Source organism: Herpailurus yagouaroundi, unplaced genomic scaffold (assembly GCF_014898765.1).
Source record: "Herpailurus yagouaroundi ecotype Mexico unplaced genomic scaffold, PumYag 217, whole genome shotgun sequence".
Lineage (NCBI taxonomy): Eukaryota > Metazoa > Chordata > Mammalia > Carnivora > Felidae > Herpailurus > Herpailurus yagouaroundi.
Window position 1 is genome coordinate 3,229,651 of NW_024412448.1, and position 24,752 is coordinate 3,254,402.

General features: G+C 58.5%; 1 protein-coding gene across 3 annotated transcripts in view; it reads right to left on the reverse strand.

Moving 5' to 3' along the window:
* Positions 1-10,260: 10,260 nt before the first annotated feature.
* USP36 (ubiquitin specific peptidase 36) overlaps positions 10,261-24,752 on the reverse strand; it is a 37,597-nt gene continuing 23,105 nt past the window's right edge. The window contains exons 11-21 of one of the 3 annotated variants that reach the window (XM_040456563.1): positions 24,288-24,428; positions 23,245-23,345; positions 22,476-22,614; positions 19,244-19,903; positions 18,485-18,612; positions 16,057-16,608; positions 15,410-15,621; positions 13,754-13,855; positions 13,176-13,291; positions 12,619-12,770; positions 10,261-12,292 (exon numbers count right to left, since the gene is read on the reverse strand). In XM_040456563.1, the coding sequence (XP_040312497.1) occupies positions 12,639-12,770; positions 13,176-13,291; positions 13,754-13,855; positions 15,410-15,621; positions 16,057-16,608; positions 18,485-18,612; positions 19,244-19,903; positions 22,476-22,614; positions 23,245-23,345; positions 24,288-24,428 (2,283 nt within the window). In that variant the 3' untranslated portion in view covers positions 10,261-12,292; positions 12,619-12,638. Of the gene's footprint in view, positions 12,293-12,618; positions 12,771-13,175; positions 13,292-13,753; positions 13,856-15,409; positions 15,622-16,056; positions 16,630-18,484; positions 18,613-19,243; positions 19,904-22,475; positions 22,615-23,244; positions 23,346-24,287; positions 24,429-24,752 lie in introns of all 3 variants that reach the window. The other 2 variants (XM_040456562.1, XM_040456561.1) reach the window with 2 other exon arrangements.

Sequence of the window (24,752 nt, forward strand, 5' to 3'; positions counted from 1 at the left end):
CAGACAAAGAAACTGAAGCCCTAGGAGGTCCAGGGCACACACAGGGCTGAGGCAAGGACCAGGGAGTGGCCCCTCTCCCCTCTCCCGGAAATTTCCCAACATAACATGCCAAACCCCCCTCCCCCCCCCCCCGCATCTTACTGCGTTCCTACCCGACCCTTTATGATAATTGCTCACAAGACAGCAAAAGAATATAAGAAGGGATCAAGTGAGACACGAAGGCCGTTTCTCTGTGACAAAGAGGAAAATCTCAGGGCTGTGGAATGACAGCCCCAGAACTCAGGTCTCCTCACCCAAACACCGTGCACTACCTCAGGACCTCCGTGGACATCCACGGACCTCTGGGGGTTTAGACAAGTCACAAGAGGGAGGTGAAGATAACTCTTCCTGTGGGCCGTCCTGTCCCCAGTGCAACCCCGTCTCGGCTGACTTTCCTGCTGGAACCGTTCCTTCCTGAGAGTGCCAGCTTGTCTACACTGATAGCTCACAACTTTTATGGACAGTTTCAGTGGTTTTTTTTTTTTTTTATATTAAAAAAATTTTTTTTCAATGTTTATTTATTTTTGGGACAGAGAGAGACAGAGCATGAACGGGGGAGGGGCAGAGAGAGAGGGAGACACAGCATCGGAAACAGGCTCCAGGCTCTGAGCCATCAGCCCAGAGCCCGACGCGGGGCTAGAACTCACGGACCGCGAGATCGTGACCTGGCTGAAGTCGGACGCTTAACCGACTGCGCCACCCAGGCGCCCCAGTTTCAGTGTTTTTTAATCCCCGGTGCCCTCCCTTGTCCACTTTGAAACACTCACCTGTAGATACAAATGCTGCGTGTAAATATATGTGGTGTTCTGTGCAAAATGATTTTTCTGGAAGGCTCCACAAAAGAAGTTAAAAGGAATAAACTGGGAGAAAGGAGGTTGAGACTTTTTCATCCTTCTTTCATTTTTAAGTTTATTTACTTATTTTGAGAGAGAGAGAGCGAGAGAGAGCTCGCAAGCAGGGGAGGGGCAGAGAGAGGGAGAGACAGAATCCCAAGCAGGCTCTGCACTGTCAGCACAGAGCTCCACGTGGGGCTAGAACTCACGAACCGTGAGATCATGACCGGTGCCGAAGCCAAGAGTTGGAGGCTAAACTGCCTGAGCCACCCAGGGGCCCCGTGACCTACGTTTCCTTCTATACTTTGTCATGGTCTTTCTGTGCCGTCTGGTCTTTTTACACTGTGTGAATGTATCTTCATCGTTGTTAATTTAGAAAAATAAAGGGAAAAAATGCTACTTTTCTAGCCACTCCCAGATGCACGGGACCTTTCTTGGTTTAGTGCTAGCCATAAAAATTACAGGACCCTCAGGGACCTCGGGATCACTCGGTCACTCTGGCTGGCCCAAGTCCCTCCTGGTATACAGATCATTGGACACCCAACACAGTGCGCTACACCTGGGGCTGCTGGAGGAGAGCTCGGCTTTGGCCAAGTTCCTGAATGCTCATGAACCTCTCTTGGAATATCTCCATGGTGGGGGCGGGGGTGGGGGGAAGTGTGACCCCTCCCGGCAGCCTATTTCATTACTGGCCAACCCTCAAGTATGCCTCCCAGGACTTCTCAATTGTTCTAGGCAACAAAGAAAAGTAATTTCCCCTTGAGGGAAAAAGAAAGAAAGAATGAATGAGGAGACTCTGGTGCTTTTATGTCAGATCTGCTTCTGATTAGCCCTGTGACCTGGGCCAGCCCCTCCACCCTCCAGACCCTTTCCTGCCCACAAAATGCAGCCTCTGCCTGTAAACATGCATTCTGCCCAGAACTGATCTCTGAAGGGACAGATCTGTCCCTGTCTCCCGCTCAACTTCTACACGGCTGGCTGACGTCACTTCTGTTAGAGGAGACGGATTTCAAGATAACAGCCTAAAGAACCCTAATCTTTACATCCTATCTGGGGGGCGGGGCTATAGCTCTGGCCCACTCTTCTAAGAGAACGGCTCCTTCCCGAACATCCCTCTTAATTTCACGAGCGGACCTACCCAGCCTTTGGCGGGGAACCTTAGTGTCTCCATTTCTTTAGGCACACCCCGCCCCCCCAAGTGTTTCTTTCAAATGATTCCAGAAATTAGACACTTCTCTTGAATAGATTAGGTTCTCTTTCTCCTAAAAGGTTGATTCTGGTGGATTCATGAGTTTCATTTTCACTGATTTCGCCAGATGGTCTAGTTTATAGAGGGGACTTTACAGCAGGGAGTCCTATTTGGGCCCCGGCGTGACCATGTCCTTTGGGTGTGTGTGCTCAGTGCTTTGGCTGCGTGTTGTTTGTGTTGGCCTGGGCTTCGATGCTCCATCGACTGGCTTTGACCTGGTGATCTCCTTTCACCCTAGCGGAGCACCGAGACTCTCGCTGACATCCGTCCCCTCTGTGTCTTCTCCCTACCACTCTCTAGGCCAGAGTCACCAGGAGATTCAAGGCATTCCCGAGCTGGCTTTCTTCCCTTAACGGTACGATACGGGGGTCCCTTGCCACCTGAACTCTTGCTCGGTGACCAACCCTCGGGAAGAAAAGCCATTCAGATGACAGGTTAATTCTCACTCTCCACACGGAAATCGATCGTGGTCCCAACTCCCAAATGTTAGCCCGTTAGGATAATGAGGGGTACTGGTGTGAATGCTGATCATTGCAATTAGCATGGCACTTGACCGTGTACAAGTTCGTTTACCTGACAAGGTTTTATTCCAGCAGGGGCTTTCAAATAGCAGGCCCCAACTCTCGACAGTGGAGGAACCAATCATCGTTAGATGAAAATGGACTAAAATCCAAAATCCGCATGTGTCACACGTAATAAAGAGAGTGCTTGTTTCGGTCGGGTGTGAAGGCGTGCAAGGATGCGACATGTATTTCTGACTCAAAGTCACTGGCAAAGACGTTCCATTAGATCACGTTTGTGACTCACAGGGATTGCTTCGATGTTTTCCCTGAACCACAGATTTGGAAACTGAGGCTCACAGAGGCCGCGGTGCAGGGTGGGAGACACCAGGCCGGCTTCGCTAGCTGCTTGTGTCCTCAGCCCCTGGAGGGGAGAGAGCTGGAGGCAGGGAGAGCTGGGAGACACAGGACTCCACGGAGGACCTGGGACTCCCCCCCCCAGTCTGCCCGTTGTAACCCAGGCCTCCGTCCTGCATTGCTGTTTCTTCAGACAACCTTGAATGTGTGCCTTCTCCCTGTGGTTGGTCCATAAAAGGTTTTTTATGCTAATGTTATTTTTTAAAGTGTATTTATTTAGAGAGAGACAGAGACAGCACAAGTAGGGAAGGGGCAGAGAGAGAGGGAGAGACAGAATCCTAAGGAGGCTCCGTGTTGTCAGTGCAGAGCCCAGCGTGGGGCTCGAACCCACAGACGGCGAGATTAGAACCTGAGCTGAAACCAAGAGTCGGACGCCACGAACAACTTTTTAAATCGGGGAAATCTGGGTGGCTCAGTTGGTTAGACGTCCCACTCTTGGTTTCAGCTCAGGTCGTAATCTCAAGGCTTGTGGGTTCGAGCCCCATCTCGGGCTCTGTGCTGACAGCTCAGAGCCTGGATGGAGCTTGATCCGGACTCTGCGTCTCCCTCTCTCTCTGCCCCTCCCCTGCTCATGCTGTCCCTTTCTCTCTCAAAAATAAACATTCAAAACATTTTTTTAAAGATCAGAATTATGAAGGAAGGTTTTAGGCAAAAAAACAATACTAATAATTTGTCTTGTGCTTACACTGTGGGGATTCAAACTTCTTCAGAAGCAATCTGTGTTCAACAGGGGGCAGGTTCATGTGTTATGGTGCTTTCGTTACAAAGGACCGTTCACAGGCTTTAAAGAGATTGAGGCCGGTTTCCGTATTGACCAGCGTGAGAGGATTCCCAAGCTCTAGACAGTGAAAAAAGCAGGGAGAGAACCGGAGCATATAATATGTTTCCATTTGTAATAAAAATATTTACACACGTAGCAGACGTTTATACTTGTATGTTCGGCCACCCGACAAATGTGTGTTGGAGGCCAGCACCGTACCAGGCACTGTTCAAGGTGCTGGGGACACAGCCACGGAGAGAGTGGCAGGAAAGCCCTACCCTCACGGAGTGCCCGGGCCATGCCTGCCTCTCGGAGAGCTCCTGCCAGAGACAGACGGGAGGAGTAGGAGAGACTCTTCATTACACATCCTTCCATATTGTTAGGGGTTGGACTGGGGCCCCCAGAAAGGAACCTTGAAACCCTAGCCCCCAACACCGGTGAATTGTGATCTTACTTGCAAATAGGTTCTTTGCAGATGGAATCAAGTTAAAACGGAGTCATTAGAGTGGCCCTAATCCAATGACTGGTGACTTTCTAAGAAAAGGAGATTAGGGCACAGACACACCCAGAGGAGGCAGATTGGAGGGTTGTGACCACAGACCAAGAGCCACTGGGGGCGTCAGAAGGAGTGCGGCTCAGCCCACACTTTCTGCAGGTTTCAGGCGTCCAGAAGCATATGGTGAGAGGGCATAAATTTCTGTTGTTTCAAGCCCTCCAATTTGTGGGGCTTTGTTATGGTAGGCCTGGGACATATAGAGCTTTTAAATTATACATCATATATACCAAAGGCCAAATATATACCTATTTTATGTTTTACTGAAAACAACTTTTTTAATGTTTCTTTTTGAGAGAGAGAGAGAGAGAGAGAGAGAGAGAGCAGGGGAGGGGCATAGAGAGAGGGAGACATAGAATCCGAAGCAGGCTCCAGGCTCTGAGCTGTCAGCACAGAGCCCCACATGGGGCTCGAACTCACGAACGGCGAGATCATGACCTGAGCCGAAGCCGGACGCTCAACCAGCTGAGCCACCCAGGCGCCCCTATTTATTTATTTATTTATAGTAATTAAATTAATTAATTAATTAATTTAGAGAGGGAGAGGGACAGAGAGAGAGAGAGGGAGAGGATCCCAAGCAGACTCCACGCTGTCAATGCAGAACCTGATGTGGGGCTCGAACTTGTGAACCATGAGATCATGACCTGAGCTAGAGTCAGACATTCAACTGAGCCCCCCAGGCGCCCCTTTGCCTCTGTTAAAGTTTTAAGATAGAACTTTTACGGGCGCGTGGGTGGCTCAGTCAGTTGAGCATCTGACTTCGGTTTCAGGTCATGATCTCATGTCCACCTGAGGCCAGAGTGGAAGGCAGGCAGGGGCTCTTCTAGAAAAGCGAGCGGAGGGGCGCCTGGGTGGCTCAGTCGGTTAAGCGTCCGACTTTGGCTCAGGTCACGATCTCACAGTATGTGAGTTCGAGCCCCGCGTCGGGCTCTGTGCTGACTGCTCAGAGCCTGGAGCCTGTTTCGGATTCTGTGTCTCCCTCTCTCTCTGATCCTCCCCCATTCATGCTCTGTCTCTCTCTCTGTCTCAAAAATAAATAAAAACGTTAAAAAAAAAAAAAGAAAAGAAAAGCGAGCGGGAACGGTGTTGAGAAAGGCATTCGACCCGGCGTCCTCCATAAACCCAAGCCAGGGGACCGGGCAGCTGGCCTGCGGGGGGTTCTTCCCTGGCTCTCTGGTTCTGCTCTCCCGGCAGGCAGGGCGCGCTGGGGAGGAAAGGGTGCTTCGCACACGTAAGAGACCACAGACCAGATCGCTCGTGCGGGCCGAGATTGGGGCATTGTCTTGCTTTGAAAACCCCCAGATTTTATTTTGCTAAAGCTCGCAATTTCTTCTGTGTGAATGGCACTTAAAATCTGTTTGTGATGGAACTTGATTGTATCCAGCTGTCACCAACTGTTCCCGTGCCGCCCAGAAGACAGCTGGCCACGTGCCACGCGATTCAGGCTCTCACTTCCAACCGGGGGGGGGGGGGGGGGGGGCTCCAGTTCCCGCCAGACTTTGCCCCGATGATTTCACTTGTGAAACAGAACAAAGCAAAGGGGGTCGCACAGGGGCTTGGGCTCAGGAAGCTGCCACGTCAAAAAGGAGCGGCATTTGAAGCCAGTGACGTGGGTGGAGGGTGGGCGGCCCGTTTTCCGAGCACGGGCCACGTGCACAGTCACGAGTGACACTTCCTCAAGCGGCTTTTCCAGTGCACTCCCCCGACAAAGATTTCCGGGGCCCTGCTCTGGCCAGTGACTGCTGGTCACCGGAAGCACGTGACTGTGGCCTCGTAAGACAGGAAACGGAATGATCAGCGTGAAAGAGGAGGAAGAGGTGCGTTAAAAAAAAAATAAACACAGATCACTTCTTTTTGATGATTTTAGTTTTTAGACAGAGAGCGAGTGAGCGAGCACCTGCACCAGCAGGGGAGGGGCAGAGAGAGAGAGAGAGAGAGAGAGAGAGAGAGAGAGAGAGAGAGAATCCCAAGGAGGCTCCATGCTCCGTGCAGAGCCCGACGCGGGGCTTGATCCCACGACCCTGGGACCGGACCTGACCTGACTCTTCCCAGCAGCAGCTGCTCCTGGAGGAGAGCCAGGCGGAGACTGTGTTCGGAGGAAGCACGCCCGCCCAGCCCTGGAGGCCTTGACAGACGGCTGCCCCGAGGCCGTGCAGGTGCAGTCAGCGTTTGGGATTAGCCCAGAGGTGTGGGAAACCTCTGTAGGGGGCGACTGCCTAGGGTTTCCAGTCCTGAAAGATGGTCTTGGGGGCCAGGAGACCAGAGCAGGAAGCAGGCCCACGGGAGGTCGAGCTGGTTTGATTCTTGGGGGGGGGGGGGGGGGCAGGACAAAAATGGTGGGTGGGGATTCAAGCTTAGAGACAGGTGGCAGCGACGGGACGTTGGGCAGATGAGACTTCCCTTGCTGGAGTGTGTGGGGGTGACGGGAGGGAGGTGTGCAGGGGGGTGGTCACGTTTCCGGATTTGGCAATGGGGTAGGGGGTGAGCCCCCAGCCACGGAGGGGCCCGGGAGGAGCAGGACCCGCTAAGAGGAGGCAAACAAAAGACGGGCCAAGAACTCGCCAGAAGCGCATCCGGGAAAAGACGTTCAGCAGGGTTACATTGATCGGGCAGTGACATGTATTGATCGGACCTGACGGATTCTGGCTCCATTTAACGCAACAACTGTAACATTTAAAGGACAGAAAAAGGGGCGCCTGGGTGGCTCAGTCGGTTGAGCGTCCGGCTTTGGCTCAGACCGTGGTCTCACGGTTCGTGGGTTCGAGCCCCGCGTCGGGCTCACTGCTGTCCACACAGAGCCTGCTTCAGATCCTATCTCCCCCTTGCTACCCCTCCCCTGCTTGTGCTAAAATGAAACAATGATAAAAAATACAAGAAAAAGAACTCTTGGCGGGGGGCAGTGAACAGTGTCAAATACAGAAGAGGGCTTGTGGCAAATGCCCATCACATTGCGGATGGGGCCGCTGAGTGGAGTAATGGGAGCAGCACGCTGGGGACCTCGAGGAAGGAGCGGAGAGCAAGCTGAGGCTCGGCTGGGGGAGACGGTGGCTGGGGTGGACACAGAGACGAGGGATTTTAGGGTGGCAGACAAGTGAACAGGTCATGAGAGGAGGAGGCAGACGGACCCCCAGAGGGTGGAAGAGGCTGGCCTCCAGAGCAAAGGCAGGGTACCAGCCCTACCGGGGGAAGCGGGCGCATCTTCTGCTGTCTGTGGTCTGTGGCGGTCCCCACGGGTCAAGCGTAAGTCTTCCTGTCTTCCGTCTACGCACCTGACTTCCTTCCCAAACTCCCCCTCGTGCCGGCCACTCCACGGGAGAACCACTGGATCGTATCCAGCACCCCCTGGGAACGTTCGAGATGCACGCTCTCAGCCCCCTCCCTGCCCCCGCCTGCCGAATCAGACTGTCGGGGCATGGGGCCCAGCAACGTGGGTGTCTGAACGACCCCCTGGTGATTCTGACGCGCGCTCACATTGGAGGCTCGCTTGGGACCAGAATCAGCGCTTCTCGGCACTGGCCGCCCAGTAGCGTGCAGGCGGAGGGGTCTTAAATGCCGATGCCCAAGCCTCGCTCCCAGGTTCCAGTCTCATTCACACTGGCCTGGAATAACCCGCCCAGCTGACTCTGCTGCCCCACGAGTGTTGGAACCACCAGGAGCAGAGGAAGATGGGGGGCAGGCGGTTCCTCGTGGTCTGTTCTTCTGCTTCGGAGCGGGAGGGGGTTCCTGTAGCGGAATTAGAAACCATTCGCCAAGAGTGAGTGGCACAGAGGCGGGAAGGGAGCAACGGCGTTTGGGAAAACCACCGAGGGGCTGGCAGAGCCTCATAAAGACGGGCAGCCAGCTGGTCCAGACGTGCAGAGGTGGGGGAGGAAGGAGCGGGGCACGCGTGTGGCCAAAGGGAGGGGCCGGGGGAGAACCACGCTGCTGAGCACCTACCAAGAACCAGGCGTCTTACGGCCCCCCGAGGGGCTCCTTCTCCCCTGCTGTGTCCCGTCTACGCGGAGGCTTGTCCACGCTCCGGAGAATCGGCAGGGATTGGCACGCAGGCCCCTCTCTGGACCGGAGGGCACACTCACGGCTACGGTGACCCCGGTGGGTTCCCCGCGTGGGGGGGGAGTGGGGGCAGTGGCCAAACGCCTGGACTTCTCTGAACCCCAAGATTCGGAGCCCACAGCTCACCTACATCTCACCCCTGTGAGCCTCCCGAGGTTCCTGTTCCCAGAACGCGCGCATTCCTCAGGCGTGACTGCATCACTGCAGGGAATCTGTCACCCAATGGCCTCCCTGGAACACTGGTTCTGCCACTCAACTGCCCGCCCAGGCCAGGAGCTGTCCTACCCCCACCCGGAACCTTCCGCTCCCGCATGCCAGCTCCCCACCCCTCCACTGCCGCCTCCAATGCCGTCCTGGGGCAACTGTTGGCCGGCGGGTGGACGGGTCGTCCTCACCTGTCTTCCCTCCACCCCCACCAGGCTCCAGAGTCCACGGCGCCAACCAGACCTTGCAAACTCTCGTCACAGGTAGCGCGGGAGCTCACGGGAACTCCCCACACGCAGGCGCCCGCACGACGTGGCTCATGCAGACATCATCCACCAAAACATACCCCGTGCTTTGTGGACATCCTCGTGGTTCCCACCCAGAGCCGCCGGTCCCTGCCCTGGAGACCACGGGCCACCTGGGAGATTTAGCTCTCTGTTCACCTTTACACGTACGGCCGGCACCCCTGCAGTTTGGAAAAGCGACAGTGACGAGGAGGTGGTCCTGCCCCTATGCCCGCCGGGCCCCGGAGCTGAAGTGGACCCCCAGCCTACCGCCGCCCGGCCCGATTCACGAACTACGGACATGAGCCGGGCTTTGCCAGCCGGGCCTCTGGGCTGCCATCAGCCGCCCCGAACTCTCCCACCCCACCAGGCACCCCGTTGGGTGTGCGTCCGGCTGTGGTCTCGCTTCATCTGCTCTTAGTGACGTGGCAGAGGCCCGGGTATGACGGGCATGTTTGGGTGGGAACTCGGAGGAGACACTGGGGGGGAGGAAGAGGGAAGCGGCCGCGGGGCTCAGGAACAGGCCTGCCTGGTGGTGGTGGCGGAGTACCCGGACCCGAACCCACCTGCCGGAAGCCTGCCTCCAGCCTAGGGCCGCCTTCACTTCCGTCTCCCGCTCACAGGTGGGGCTCTGGCCCAATGTAACCTCCCGATCAGGGTCACGGTCACCTGTGGGGCGACCTGCCGCCCCCGGTGGCCTCCCCCAGCTTCCAGACCCGGCTCCTCCCTCTCAGCAGATGAGCCCAAATCAAGCTCCTGTGCGGACCCCGGCATCCAGTCTTCCTCACCACGCCCCCCAGCGTGTGGCCGGAGCAGCTGGGCCCGTCTGCCCGCGTCAGGAGGGGCTCAAGGGGCGTGACCCGCGTGGCCGCACCTGCTCTCCGGCGGGCACCAGCCAAGCCGGGAGGATCCCAAACCGGAGGCCTGTGCCGCTCTTGCTGACTGAAGAAAACTCACAGTTCGATAAAACCTATCATTTCTCTCTCCTCTTTCCCCGCAGAGACCCAGACGTTATTCAGTTACCAAAAAAAAAAAAAAAAAAAAAAAATCAAACAGCAGCAAACCTCAGTGGAATGCTACGGTTTCCAAGTTTCCTCAACGCAGTCCTCCCTGCAAATCACCCACGAGGCTTGGCGGGCCACTTCAAAGGGCTCCCCTGTCTTAAATTCCAATAAACGTATTTATTAATACACTCGAATAAACCCCTTGGTTCCTCTTCTTCCTTAACGAAGATCTGCTCTACGCTTTGCCACGTACCGGCGGGTTACAGCACCACACCACGGGGAAGCCTTCACCTGTGCCGGGGGCTGGAATGCGACTCTGACAAAACCAAAGGGAGAAAAACGGAAAAACAAGGACACGGGCAGGGCTCACAAGAACTCGTTTTATTGCACCCGGATCTTGGCAACGTCTGGGGCGCCTCAGCCCCGGGAGCGGAGGCGTGGCGCACGGGACGCAGTGGGCTGAGCCCACCGGGAAAAGGCAGGTGAGTGAGGCCACACGGGACCAATGGGAGAGGGGGACCCTTCCCCCCAAACACAAAGTTAAATTAGACCCATGTTCTAAGTCAACCAAGTGACTGCTATCATATAAAAGCTCTAGTTACTTATATATATTTATATATTTACACGTCCCCTAGGGTTTGGACTGACTTTCCGGGCTCACCCTTTCCCCTTCCCAGTGTGGCTAACGACCTTCTGCGGGAGGAAAGGGCTTGCCCCTGCGAACAGTGATGAATGCTGTAGACAGGCCAGTGCTCAGCACTGCCCAAGACACAACGGGCATGTTTTCCTAGAAAAAGGTTTCATAATTACACAGTGGATGAGGGAAGAGCCTGGTCTGAAGAGGGAGCAAGAAAAGAGACAAATTCTGTGTTGCAGACAATGAACTTCCCTTTTCAACGATAGAACTTTCCAGAAAAATAGGGCCATACAAGAATGAAGGTCAACACTGCATGGGGGGGGGGGAAGCCCTGCCCATAAAGGCCCTTGTCTTCCCCCCCCAAACGGGCAGATGACAAGGCCATAGAACACTGGGGACTGGGGTGGGGTGGGGTGGGGAGCAACCCTCATCTACGAACAAGGTTCCGTCCTCTGAAAAAGCAAAAGGCCCCCGCACAGGTGACACAGCACCCAAGCTTCCTGCTGGGACCAGAAGCAGCCCCAGAGCGGGCCAGTACTCTCCCACCTTTTCCAAAGAGCAATAGAAGGACAGAAAGGAAAACCAAACACAACTGCCTCCGTGAAAAAATTAACGTACCTCCCTCTGTGAAACACGTAACACTTTTTCTGATCCCCCCCCCACCCCCCGGCCCAGGCTCGGGAAGAGTGTGGCACAGGGGTGCCGGACAAGGGCATCGGCGGGCCTCAGGCCGCGAAGGACGGACAGGTCCACACCAGACGTCAGCCCACCTCCACGCGGATGTTCCCAAGAGGAAAGGACGTGCAGACGTATTCCGTGGAGTCGCTCTAAGATTGACCTCTACGCCCTGTACTACTGGGTCACGTGTCTGTTCTCCGGAAAACGCCACCTCGACTGAGGGTTTCCCACATTTATTAAATTACAAGTCGCAGGCACAGCTTGAGCAAGATAAAAAAGTGATCTCGAATCATACAATCATCTAAATTCAAAAGCACTCACAAAATTGAGCAAACAAAGCTGGTATTGCGTATTGGGGGAAGGAAATATATTGCTGACGGAAGCCACAGACCTGGTCAAAACGAAAGTCTTCTATTAAGTAGCGAAAGAAAAGGGTTCTACCCCAAGACCACCACCTCGATAAAGACCCGCGGGTCGCTGCAGCTGCAGGGGAAGGAATGGCAAAGCCACCTCGGAATAAACAGCCGGAAAGGCAGGCGTGTCGGCACATTGTCTCCAGGCCCCTGCTCCCCGGAGCCGGCCTAGAGTCTCTCGCAGGGGACGATACACCGGAAGGGCCGCCCCCGATTCCAGAAAAGGGAGGAGTGCGGTGGGCGGCGGCCTCGGGCTTACCCTCTGAGGGGACACGTAAGGCATAGACAGAGCCACCCCCCCCCCCCCAAAACAGAGACGGGGAGGCCGGGACCAGACGGCAGCGCCGGCCGCCAGCAGCAAGGGACGGACGTCTCGCCCTCTCGCCCGAGGATGCGCCGGGAGGGGTGTGGCCGCCGTCCTCCCCCGCGCCCCCCATGGGCCACAAGCACCGCCAGCCCGGCGTGCTGCCACTCGTTCTACGCGTCACCGTGCGGCTCACGCCGTGACACCAGAGGTCCCGATCCAAAGAAGCCCAGGGCCTCCATGGGCCGTCCTCCTGCGGCGGGCTCGCGGTGCTGGCCTGGCGGCCACGGGGCACAAAGTCCTCAGCGAGGCTGCTCTCAGCTCAGACGGACAGGACCCAGGAAGGACACCTCGTCTCCGGAGGCTGTGGGGCAAAGGACATTGCTCCTGACGAGAAAGGAGAGCCTGGGACTCCCGCCAACGTCCCGGAGGGCGTGTCCACACCAGTCAGCACGTGACATCAGACGGAGCCAGCTCTGTCCCGCGCACACGCACTACACCCCCCACCCTTACACCTCATCGCACAACCCCCACACTTAACACACACCTCACCACATACACGCATATGCACCAGACACAGCCCAGAACCCCACACTGACATCCGCTACTCTCTCTCTCTCTCTCTCTCTCTCTCTCTCTCTCTCTCACACACACACACACACACACACACACACACACACACACACTGACCCATCTCGACAGCAGCAAACTCAGCGGCGGTAACTGAGGCTGGTAGCCTTAGCTGGGTGAGTCACAGACCAAAAGTTCCGTCTACTCTGAAGTTTCTGGAAGGCGTTGAAGGTTCTTTTCTTCTCTTTCTTGAACTTTTTCACTTTCTTTTCCTGCGTCAAGAAACCGCACGTGTCACAATTCCCAAAAAGGGCTTGTCCCCGTTCCCACAGCCCCTCGTGAAGGCTTACTGGGGGGGGGGGGGGGGCACACGGATTCAACATGCCACCAAATCGACAGGCTTTCTCTTCGTGCAGCCCGCGGGAGGCGTCCCCACTGTCCCCACCTTGCTGGGGAAGGAACAAAGCAGCGGGGGACAGATGCCTCGTCCGTGGCCACGCCACGTTCAGAGCGGCCAGGCCGGCATCGAGCCCAGCAGCCCACCTCCCGCCGTCCCGGACGACTTCACGAGGCCACTGCCGCTTCCAACCGCCCCAAAGGGCCTAGTCTCCCTGAGCCAGGCCTCAGCGGGGCCACCGCGAGCACCCCGCCACGCCGGCCACGAGCACACCCCGTACCTTCCCTCGATCGAACTCTTCGTCCCAGTCGTCGATCACCGTGGCCGCGCGGGCCCACCTGCTGTCCTGAATGGCGTCCTGACTGACGGCCGACACCTCGCCGTCCCACGTCAACACTGCAAAACAGACACCTCTGTGCACCGGCTTCCAGAACGCGGTGTAGACAGGGACGGGCCTACTCCTGATACACTCAAACGTTCGAGTGCCACCCTCTGGTGAAACGGACATGCAGAGAAGGACGGGGGAGGGCAGAGGGGCCCGCAGCGAGCAGGACAGTCAGGGGTTCCGTGACTTCCTCGCCGACGTCCTTGGCTCTGCATCGTCAGCCTGCAGTTAGTCCCTCTCAGACCCACGCCCTTGTTTACCAGAGGTCTCAGGCACCGGATGTTTCCCTCCAACCCGTGCCCGCCCGGCCCGCGCCGCCCGGGGGCACAGGGTCTGCTCTCCCCGCCCCCAGGGACCAGTTCTGAACGGACACTCCTCGGCTCATCTTTGGAGCCCAGCAATTCCCGCGCCCCAGGATCGTGACCCCAGGGCCCACCTGAGACCTCTGCGCTGCCCGGGCTCAAAACCGGTACCTTTCCTCCCGTAGGCTTTATCTGAGGAATACTCAAGCAGCTCCTGGAGCACGTCGGCCTCCCCGTCTCGGACCCAGGACACGCGAGGAGCCCGTGCCTGCCCTACAATCAGACAAACACCACGTCTGCCTCTCACGAAGAACCCGACTGCTTCTCCACAGACGGGCCGCCGACCACCGCGGCTCTCGGAAAAGACCAAAACCCCAGCACCCCACTGTGGGAACCGGCGCCTCCTCCAGGGAAGGGGCCAGAAACGAGGGGCCGGAACCGGAGGGAACCACGGAGCACCAGCATCGCCTCAGCTTCCGGGGAGGCGGTCTCTCAGCCCCATCCCCGCACGGCCAGGCCACCACGGACACCTGGGTACTGACGGCTCTGAGCACCCTCCTCAGGCTTCTAGAAACGACGTCTGCCCGCGGCTGCCAGAACAGATTCCCTTCCCTCGGCACAAAGCGGACCTCGCTCTCCTGGCCTCCACTTCGTCAGTGACCCCACGAACTGTGGGCTCGTGTCCCGAGCGCGGTGCCCCTCGGCCAGTGCCCGCTGCCCTCTCCAGCCTCCTGCCCTGCTCCACAGCACGGCCCGGGCCAGTGGTCCCGCTGAGCTGCCGCGACGCTCTCCCCGTCTCCCGGCCGTGAAGGCCCCTGCCCACGAAGCCCAGCCTTGTGACATTCGGGACGGGAAGCAAACAGACGAGGGGCCGTGGGGGCACCTGTGCCGGGCGGTGGGCCCTGAGGCCCGAGCACCGTCTCCACGTGCTCAGCGTGCTGACAGAGCAAGCCGGGGTCTGACGACCGCGGCCAGGCTGCTCCGTGGCCACCTCCGTGCGGACGTCTTCTCGACACGCTGGCCGCCTTGTTCGTCACGGCCTCGTGGTAGCGCTTCCCACGGTAATCAACGCCCAGCCAGATTCGCTTCTCAGGGGCTGGACAAACACACAGCGCTCCCCAGCGGCCCGCTCGCCCCCAAAAGCACGAACGAAACTGGATCCCCAGGCGGCAGAGCAGATCTCACGGAGTCTGCCGCCTGCCGGGTCCCTTCCCGAGCAGGGGTGACCTTCTCTACCCTTCGCTTAGCGGACACGCTGTGTCAGGAGCACCCAGCTGAGGCTGGCCAGCTCTGAGGGAACAAGGAAACAAAAGCCAGAGGAGGTGCTGAGCCACGGGTGTTTAAGGCCTGGGGAACAGCCGAAACACTGGGCACCCGGGCAGCAAGAGGCCACGTGATCTTCAGAAAAGGCCAAGTATAAACACAGGCCGACACTCCGAGTCCAAGAGTCACGGAGGAACTCTAGGCTGGATGGCCCAGGACTCATCCCGACGGGAAAGTTCGGGCAGGAAGAGCCCTGAATCGGGAGAAACACGGTATTCCCAGAACGTGGAGAAGCGCACGCGTATACCTCTCTGCTTCTCCGGAGAAGTTACAGCCAAATGCTTGTCCGGATGGGGAGGCAGTGACCCCCAGGGCAGGCGGCTTGCCCACGGGGACAGAGCAGAGGTAAGAGGTCTTCATCCTGGCCCCTCCCCCTGCACCGCACCTGCCTCTGGAATACAGCAGGCCTGTGCCCAGCCCCCTTCCCCTGCGGTCCCCTTCCCGGATGTACAGCCACGCGGCCCGGGCCCAGCCCCCGGCTCCCCTTCCTCGGCGGGTGCACACCTGCTCGGTCCCCGGGCCGCCTGCCGTTCACGGCCGGTGAGGGTTGGCTCCCAGGGACGGCAGGGCCCCTCTGCGTCTCGCCCCTGCAGGCTTCGGGGAGCTCGTTCTCTTGTACTTCCTGCCGTGACTCCTGCTGCCTTCTTTTCTTTTTCTTTTTCCTTGGAGATGCTGCACTGGCCTCTGACTCGGTGACGTCCAAGAGAGAACAGCTGCCGGGAAGTCAGTCAACAGTCAGCTCTGAGCAAACGGGGAGTGAGAGTGGGGGTTCACTCGCCCCGGAACTCCCAGATGGCAGATGCCTAACTGTGCGGAAGGGCCCCCCCCCCCGGGGAGAAACCGCCCCCCCCCACCCCCCGACGTGAGCAGGACAGAGCGTGCTAGCTGTCCGAGGCCACGGTCGGGGAGAAAAGCCCGTAACTGCAACCGACCCGGGCAAGTCGTACAGGCCGGATGACATGCCGCCTGGGGGCACGCACCACGCCAGCCGGCTCTGGAACAATGCCGCCCGCTCACCGCCCCGGCGAGACACCTGACGACGCGGCCGCGCCCTAGAAGCCTGGTCGGCACGCTGTATTGCCAGATGACACCCACCTGGGTCGGACCGTGTCGCTGGCGGGGTGGGGGGCCGCCTGGCTCCCTGCGCTCACCTGTGCCACGGTGGGTCCTGCGGGAGGCCGTCTTCGGCGCCGAGGCCCTCGGCTCCCTCCCGCCTCCTCTTCCTGCCGCTCACGTGGTGGCCGTCGGCCACGCACCCCGCTTGCTGGCCGTTCTCTTGCTGCCGTCCGCCCTCCTCCTCCAGGCGGTCCACGGGCACCTCCGCCCGGCCCTCCTTCCTGCGCTCGAGGCCCCGGTGCTGCCTCTGCACCTGCCCCTCCTGCAGGGGGGAGGCGTCCACGGCCTCCGCGCGTTTTCCCTTCTTCTTCCTCCTCTTCCCCGGAGGGGCTGCGGCCGCCGCGCATGTCTCTGAGCCCCGCCCGTGCGTCTCTCCCCTCCGGTTCCTCTTCCTCTTCTTACAGAGGCTCCGGGGGGGCTTGCTGACCTCCGGCAGCTGGTGTGGAGGGGCCCAGAAGCCCCCGTTGACCTGAGGCAGGGGAGCAGAGGCGGAGGAGCAGCTCTGTGGGTCTGACGTCCCGAGGGGTCGGGGGCTACTGGACAGTGACGAGCAGGGGCCGACGGGGAGCTTCGGACGGCTGGATGGTCTGGGAGCAGGTGAGAGTGCCCTGTGAGGACACGCTGCTCTGATGCACAGCCGGGCCCTTCCCACCCACCCTCGGCCCCCTTCCCTTTCAGGTGGTTTTCCCCGCTGTCAACCTTAGACGTACGTTGGTCATACGTAGCGAGTGAGAAGAGAGACTCACGAGAAAACACAAATACACCGAAGGTCAAAGTTAATAAAAGTCGTAACATATCTCTTTGTCCCTATCACCAGACGGTTTGAAGTATTTTTGCAAGTTCTTGATATTAATTTAAAAACAATTTTTTTTAACGTCTGCTTATTATTGGGAGAGAGAGAGAGACAGCGTGTGAGCGGGGGAGGGCCAGAGAGAGAGGGAGACACAGAATCCAAAGCAGGCTCCAGGCCCCGAGCTGTCAGCACAGAGCCCGATGTGGGGCTCAACCCCACGAACCGTTGAGATCGTGACCTGAGCCAAAGCTGGACGCTTAACCGACTGAGCCCCCCAGGCGCCCCTCCTGTTGCTAATTTTCAACACGAGTGTGCTGGGAGAAGCAGCTTCGCTAAGCTCCCCACGAGCCTCGCGATGTTCGTGCCCAGGACGCCAGCCTCGCAAGGAGGGCCGGTGCAGGCCTAGGGGTCGTGTACCAGGACTCCCCAATTTGGGGGGCTCTGGGAAATCAGGGGAACAGACTCTACAGCAGACCCCGCGGCTAGACGGGGACGGGGCAGGAACGGGGGCTCCCTCACGCCAGACTCTCTGGCCCACCTCCTGCCGGCGGCAGGGTCCCAAGACAGCTAACCTCTGTGGGCCTCACTGTTCTCGTTCGGGACTGAGTGACGACAAAGCCTGCCGGGAAGGGTCATGGCAGCAAACAGGAAGCTGTTCCCTAAACCGGAACAGACTGTCAGCTGGACAAAGGTAACTACCACGCCATTTACCGCGCCCCCTGGCAAATGTCATGAAAAAGCCGCGCGTCAGAGAAAGAGTAAGAAACACACAGCAAATGCCTTAAGAGTCTAAGGACCTACCCGCTGCAAAAACACTGTGCCGGGTCCAGCCCGAGCACGAGGGCGGGCGAGGCTGGGTGGCGGGAACACGCGGCTGACCACACCATCCCCGGGGCGGCCGGGGGGTGGGGAGGACCCATCAGCGCCCACGGCGAACACCAAACTACCAGCACCATGTCCCGGCCTCACCCAGCTGCCTCCTTCCCTCCCTCCACAGGCGCCAAAGGCCCCACCGGCCACCGGGCGACCGGGCACATCGGCAACTCCGCTTCCTACCACTCGACACCCTGAGGGACACCCGCACCCCGTGCGTAACAGGCTGGGAGACGCGTCGGCGCGGAGCCTGAACAGACCCCCCCCCAGAGAGCCACACCTCCCGCTCTGGACGCCCGCCCGGAGCTCCGGAGGCCAGCGAGCCCAGACGGCCCGGGGAGCCCGCTCGGGGGGCACCGGGGGGACGCACAAAACGACACCGGCGGCAAAAAGACACCCCTCGGTGGGCTCACAGAAATGAGTCCACGCAGGGTCCTTCTGGGACTCCCGCCTTCCTCTTCTCCCGTGCGGTCCCGTCACGAGGCTGGGGAGGGACCACAGGCACGTCACCGTCACCACATGGACACGGCAGACAGCCGGAAAACGAAGACCAGTAAAAAAAAAACAAAACATCAGTGTGGCAGAGATCAGGCCGCCTCTGACCGGCCAGGGCTCCTTTGCCAGATGGAAACCGAGAAAACAGGGAGAAGTCGGTGCGGGATACACCCTGTACCTGTCCAGCTGCACAACACCGTCCATCCCGCCAGGCTGGAGACCTGGTGAGTCTTCCCCAGCCAAGCACACGCTAAGCACAGGGGAGGAGCAGCCGGCCTGCAGGGCCCGCGCCCACGGCTCACCTGATGGCACCGACAGGCCAGGCGGAGGCGGCGACCGGGTGAGTGGTTTTCCTGGGGTAGGTGAGGTCGGACAATGGTGAGAGGGGTGGACGGAGGTCATTGCCGGCTGCCCTCCGCAGGGTGCTGGCCTGCAGTTATTGACATAAATAAAAACTTGGTGGTCTAAAAGAGGTTGCCGTGAGTGAAGAGGGAAAACAAGAATGAAAATAAACACAAACGAAAAGTAAAAATGAAAGAGCCCAGAAAGAAGGATGAGGGGACAGAAGGGGACAAAACAGAGGGAGGTGGGGGTGGGGAATGGTAGAAGAAGAACCAGAAGTGTTTTTGGTTAGAAACAAAAAGGAGAAAAGGAAGGAAATTGAAGCAAAAGTCTCAGCACAACAGTCGCATCCTCGAGCTTCGTGCTACACGCAGAGGTGCAGCCCGCCCGCGTCCTGTCCGCCCACCGCACCTGCCCCGTCCTCCCCGAGGCTTCCGCGGGAGATCCTGCCTACGGACGGATCCGGGGGACCGCCACCTCGCCCCGACCCCCGACAGCCACACGCAGTATTATCACACCAGCGTCCCCCGGGCCCCCGCCCGCGCCCGGGACGGCCCCGTGCATCCTGCGAGTGCCCACAACCACTCTGTTCCTCCGGTCAAGGGGGGGGGGGGGGGGGCCGGAGGCCCCACCACAACCCCCACCCCCAAGACTAGCACCAAACCTGCTCTTTGAACTCTACAGACACACTTCCTGCGGCGAGACCCTCACACACCCACCTTCTTGGCAGAAAGGGCCAGTTTTTTGGCTGGTGGAGGAGACATGATGCTTGCGGGCTCAGTGGCGGTGGTGCTCAGGACGGGGGGCTTGGGCTTCGCCGCCTTGGAGTCCTCTCCGCCCGGCAGCGCTCTGGGGTTTGTTCCCTGAGAATCACCCGAGGGGGCGGCTCCGCTCTCGGGCGTCGGGGGGGCCTTGGTGGGGTCGCTGCTGGCGGAGTGCTCCGGGCTGGGACCGCCGGAACCCCTCCTGTCGGGCTCGGGATGCTCGCTGCCCGCCGCGGGCCCGCTGGCAGTCACTCCGGCCGGGAGCCTGGGTGAGGTAGAGGGGGCAGCAGCCCTGCCGTCCCAGGAGCCGGGCCTGCGGCCCTCGCCCCTGCTGCCGCTCCCGGTGCTGGTACCGTGGAGCCCCTGAGAAGCTCTGCGTGACGGGGACACGAAGTGCAGGGGAGTCGGCTTCTTGACTTTCTTTCCGGGCTCATCCAGAACGGTCGGAGTGTTGGGGGGCGTTTTGGAGAGTCGGGGGGAAGGGGACCCCAAGGGTGGCTTTGGAGGAACGTATCCATTCTGAGACTTCAGACCCAACACAGAGCCGTTTCTGGAAACAAGCACGCCGAGCTCCTCAGTGGCCTGCAGCTTCTTCAGTGCCGTGGGGTCCAGTCGCTGGGGGAGAGCAAGCAGGGGACACGGTCACACCCGGGAGGGCGCAGGGGACACGGTGACACCCGGGAGGGAGCGTGGGCCGGCGGCTCCCCCCGCGAGGTCAAGGCACCGTCAGAGGCAGGCAGGGTCCCTGCCAAGCAATTCAAGACAGATTATCTGGGGGGACACACGGTAAGGACGCTGTCGCTTCTCTGAACGGTGGTGGGATTTTGTGAGTCGTGCACACGTGGGGATCTTTATGGTCACCTTTACTGAAAGCAGGACGTTTTCATCAGGAGTCAAGAAATACAAAAAAGCGTAAAGTGAAAAAAAACATGTACCCGAGCCGCACCCCTCGGCTAAACGTCAGCACAGACGGACACGCTGGCATCCCCTCCGGCCGCCCTGCCTCCCGAGGGCTTCTGGCCCGCACGGGGGCGTCCGGGCCCACCTGCGCCCTTCCCGAAGCATCGTCACTCCTCTCAGTAAAGGTCTTCCTGTGTGCCCAGCAAGCACCTCAGTGAACAGTTTACACAAGCTGCCCTGCCTCCCGCTGCAGCGGAAACGAACCGCACCACGGGGTTCCGGGTACCCTTCCGGGCACCCCAACTCCTCCTCTAGACTCCTCGCGGCGGCGTCCGTGCCGTCCCTGGTTTAAATGCTCCGCGAGGCTGGTGTCTGCAGCCTGCCGGCCTCACCGCCCGCCTGGTTCAGGTCTAGGAGTCCGAGCTTACAACTGCTGGCCGAATGAACCACCAAGAGACCAGACCTTTTCCCTCCTTACCGCTCGGTGCTTGTGTTTTCGGAACGGAATTCCGAGGCCGGGAGCACTATCCGTGAATTCTGAGGCACGCTGCCGACGCATTTACCAAACTCTCACCAGCAAGAGCTACTGGGTCCTTCTCAGAATGTTCGCTAATTTCAAACCGCTGCCGGCTCTTACTGCCGTTAACACTCGTACGCCCTGACACGTCACCCGCACGGGTCCTCTGTGCGTGAGGAACGTTCACCTTTTGCTGGATTTGCTGCACAAATTTTTAGACGCTTTGTCGTTTCTTTTTTTCTAATATCTCACGCTCAAAACTTCAAATGTTAGTTTACCCAATTTATGATTTGTTTTTCGAGGTTTTCTCTCTTACAAAGTCTTCCCTCTTCTGGAAGTTTACCGAACACGCACTTCTCTTTTCTTCCGAGTTTTCCTCTCTTTCGTCTCTACGCTCAACAACGATTTATCCTTTATTTACATTCTTTGCAAAGAGTATATGTCTTCCCACCGCACTGCAAGACCTTCTCGTTGATGGGGCACTGACATTTACGTAACCTACAGAATGTTATTTAAAATAAAATGGCTTTGGGGGCACCTGGGTGGCTCATTCAGTTGAGCATCTGACTCTTGATTTTGGATCAGGTCACGATCCCAGGGTTGTGGGGTCGAGCCCCGTGTCGCGCTCCACGCTGAGCGCGAAGCCTGCTTAAGATGCTCTCTCCCTCCCCCCGCCCCTCTCCCCTAGTCGTGCTCTAAAATAAAAAATAAAGTGAAAAGGATTTTGTCAATTGCAGTATGTGTGGAACGTTATCTTCATGATGCTGAGGCGCGTGGCCCCGTGGGCGGACCGGAACGACACCCCGCCCCTCCCTACGGTGTTTCTGAGCACAGCTGAGGCTTACGACTCCTGGTCTGGGCCACAGGTCATGGCCTTTCTTTGCTAGGTCAACCCAACGCTTCTAATTCTCACGTGTTGGCAGGGAAACACAGATCTGCAAAAATGACCAGACCCCCGCAGACCGCGAAGGGCCCCCACCTCCCGGCAGCCTGCGTTTGGATTCGATCTTCAGACCGAAGGGGGAGGTTCACAGAAGTGGTCGACAGAAAGGACAAATCTGTTTCTCAACGACAGACGGTGTTACGGTAAGGAAATCCCTCGCTACTTTGGTCAGTACGACTGGTTTTCAGTAGAAAAATTCAAATATTACACAAAAATAACTTGAAAAGGAGGGTATTTCCTAATTGCTAACGTTTTTCCACCTTAGATCTCTCGCTCGCTCTCTCCCTCCGCGTATCCGTACGTGCGCACACGTACACGTATGACGTTTCCTTTCCTGACCACCTCAATACGTTTTAGACATGATGTCCCCTCGCTCCTAAAAACGGCCGTGTATATTCCTCAGAACACGGACGTTTTCTTAACCTGATCACGGCAGGACTATCAAAAGCAGGAAATTAACATTGCTAGAAACCGCTCACATTTCCAACATTAAGTCGTGGAGACAAAAATGACGCCTTCCCGGAAGCGAGGACACGCTTGGCGAGCCCGTCACCGCACTTGTGCGCGGCAGCTGGTCTGAGGGGCACGCGGAGCTACAGCCTGACTCGCTCGCTGGCTCAGGGTTTCTCCTCGCTGTCCCTTCCGCCCCTCACCCAGTGTCAGCCCGTGACCAGTTTAAGAGAGAACACGGAATAAAACAGGACAAACCGAGCTCTCCTGCCATCGGGCCGGATTCTGAGCGTGAAGAGCGCTGGGGGCCCCAGGACCCCCTAGGGGCGCAGGCAGGAGGATCCGCTGCGTAAACTCACATCCTCTTAAACAAGTACCTTTCCGGTCAGCGGGGAGCAAAGAGTCCCGTTGCCAACATTCTTCCTGAAGCGGTCGGCGACCACACCTGCCCGGCCGGGAGCGGAGGATGCCGTCCTGGGGAGGGAGCCGTCAGGACTCTTCTTAGAGCCCGGGATTCTGTCAGAGGAAGAACACGGTCTGGTTCTCTGAGCTCTCACCCCCCCTTACACCACGGCAGCCGTCACACAGCCTCGGATGTCCGCCCGGCACAGGCAGGGAGCGCGTCAGGGTCAGAGCCCTTCCGAGACTGAATTCTCGCTTCACCAGAAAGCCAGAGGACCCCCCCACCCCACCCCGCCCCAGTCAGTCACTGCGTTCAAATTCAGCAGGACGCAGACGAGGCAGCAAAAATGCCTACAGTCTCCACGTCCTCCGACCTCTAAGTCGGGGACAACCGGCCCCAAGAGAAGGGGCCCCGCTGCGGCCTCCGCCCTCTGCCAACATGCTCCAGTGCCCACTGCGGCCGCCGTCCAGACACGACACATGGCATCTGGGGCAGCGACAGAAAATAATAGGCATCTCCCCCACTCGTATTCAACGTGGAGCAGGTGGAGTCCTGCTCTGGCCCCCCCCAGAGGGAGCCGCTGTCATGACGGCCAGGCAGGCGGGTCTAAAGGAGCAGTTCCTGGCGGATGCTCCCCCCTGCACACTTCCCGCCCGCGCAGCCCACCGTCACGCGCACGCGGGAGCCCGCGGCCCACAGCAGAGGGGACGGGCTCGCAGACGGCGGGGGGCAAGAGGACTCACTGCATATAGAAGAGCACGTAGGCCTGCTGGTTCAGAACCACCTTGATGTTGCTGGAACGGACCGAGGAATCGTTCATCTGGTACCACTGTCCGTTGCTTGCCTGGAGCGGCACAGGGTGTGGGAGGAAACGACACAAAATGAAACAATCAACACGTGTTCTGTAAGCCGTATCTTTGAAAGAAGGAAATAAAAGAATCTGCTGTTAGGGGCGCCTGGGGGGCTCAGTCGGTTGAGCGTCCGACTTCAGCTCAGGTCGTGACCTCACAGTTCGTGGGTTCGAGCCCAGTGTCGGGCTCTGGGCTGACAGCTCTGAGCCTGGAGCCTGCTTTGGATTCTGTGTCTCCCTCTCTCCCTGCGCCTCCCCCATTCACACTCTGTCTCTCCCTTTCAAAAATAAATAAACGGGTGGCTCAGTCGGTTGAGCGTCCGACTTCAGCTCAGGTCACGATCTCACGGTTCACAAATTCGAGCCCCGCATCAGGCTCTGTACTGACAGCTCAGAGCCTGGAGCCTGCTCCAAATTCTCTGTTTCCCTCGCTCTCTGCCCCTCCCCTGCTCACACTCTGTCCTTCTCGCTCTCAAAAATAAATAAACATAAAAAACAATCTGCTGTTAACTGCCATGTATACCCGTGTGCTGTCAATGACCTCGTGTTAAAATGTCCAGCGTTGCTCTCGCCCCGAATCCCCGCTCCCTCCTGGTGCAAGGCCGTCTAGGGTCTGATCTGCACAGCGTCTCCCACCAACACCTAGCCATCCTGAGCCGCCTCCAGGCTGCTGGAGCAAGCCTCCCCCCGGAGTCTCAGCCCAAGTTCAAGGACGCCACAGATCCTGGCGCGACGGGTTCTAAAGACATCTTTGCCCTCCATTCGCTGAAGCACCGAAGGGACCGGAATGCAGCCACAAACGTGGCCACCTTCCATGAGCACACGTTCTGCAGAGGCCCCACGTGGACGTGCACCCACGCGCACGGCACACCTGCCCCCAGGAGCAGAGCACGCGCCGCCACCGGCCGCCGATGCACCTGGACACGGAGTACTGACCTTCACGTAGCAGTAGTAGTGGCCCGCGTGGCAGCTGTAGCCAGAGTGCACGAGGACCGCGTACAGCCCATACATGACGGGCTCGCCGCTGCTCTGGGACATGTACGGACGGAGGTTCAGGAATTCCGGGTAGCCTACATCCTGAAGGAAAAGCCCAGACAAGGCGACGGAAATTCATCAGTGAGAGAAGGTCAGTTCGCCCCCTCCACCCACAACTACGTAAAAGGCACGATCGGCTGGTCTCTGACAACCGGGGGGCAACCAGGCCATGTGGCAATGCTGTGGCAAGAGCCCCTTAGCCAAGGGTGAAAATACAGGATGCAGAGAAGAGCGTCTTCCATCCGACCGACGTGAAACTATTTTATCGTCCCATCGAGTGACGCCTGGACTACCATCTCTCCCTGCGTGGGCCCCCAGCGTAAGGCGAGAGAAATAGCTCGTGCACGCCACGACACAGTAAGGAGC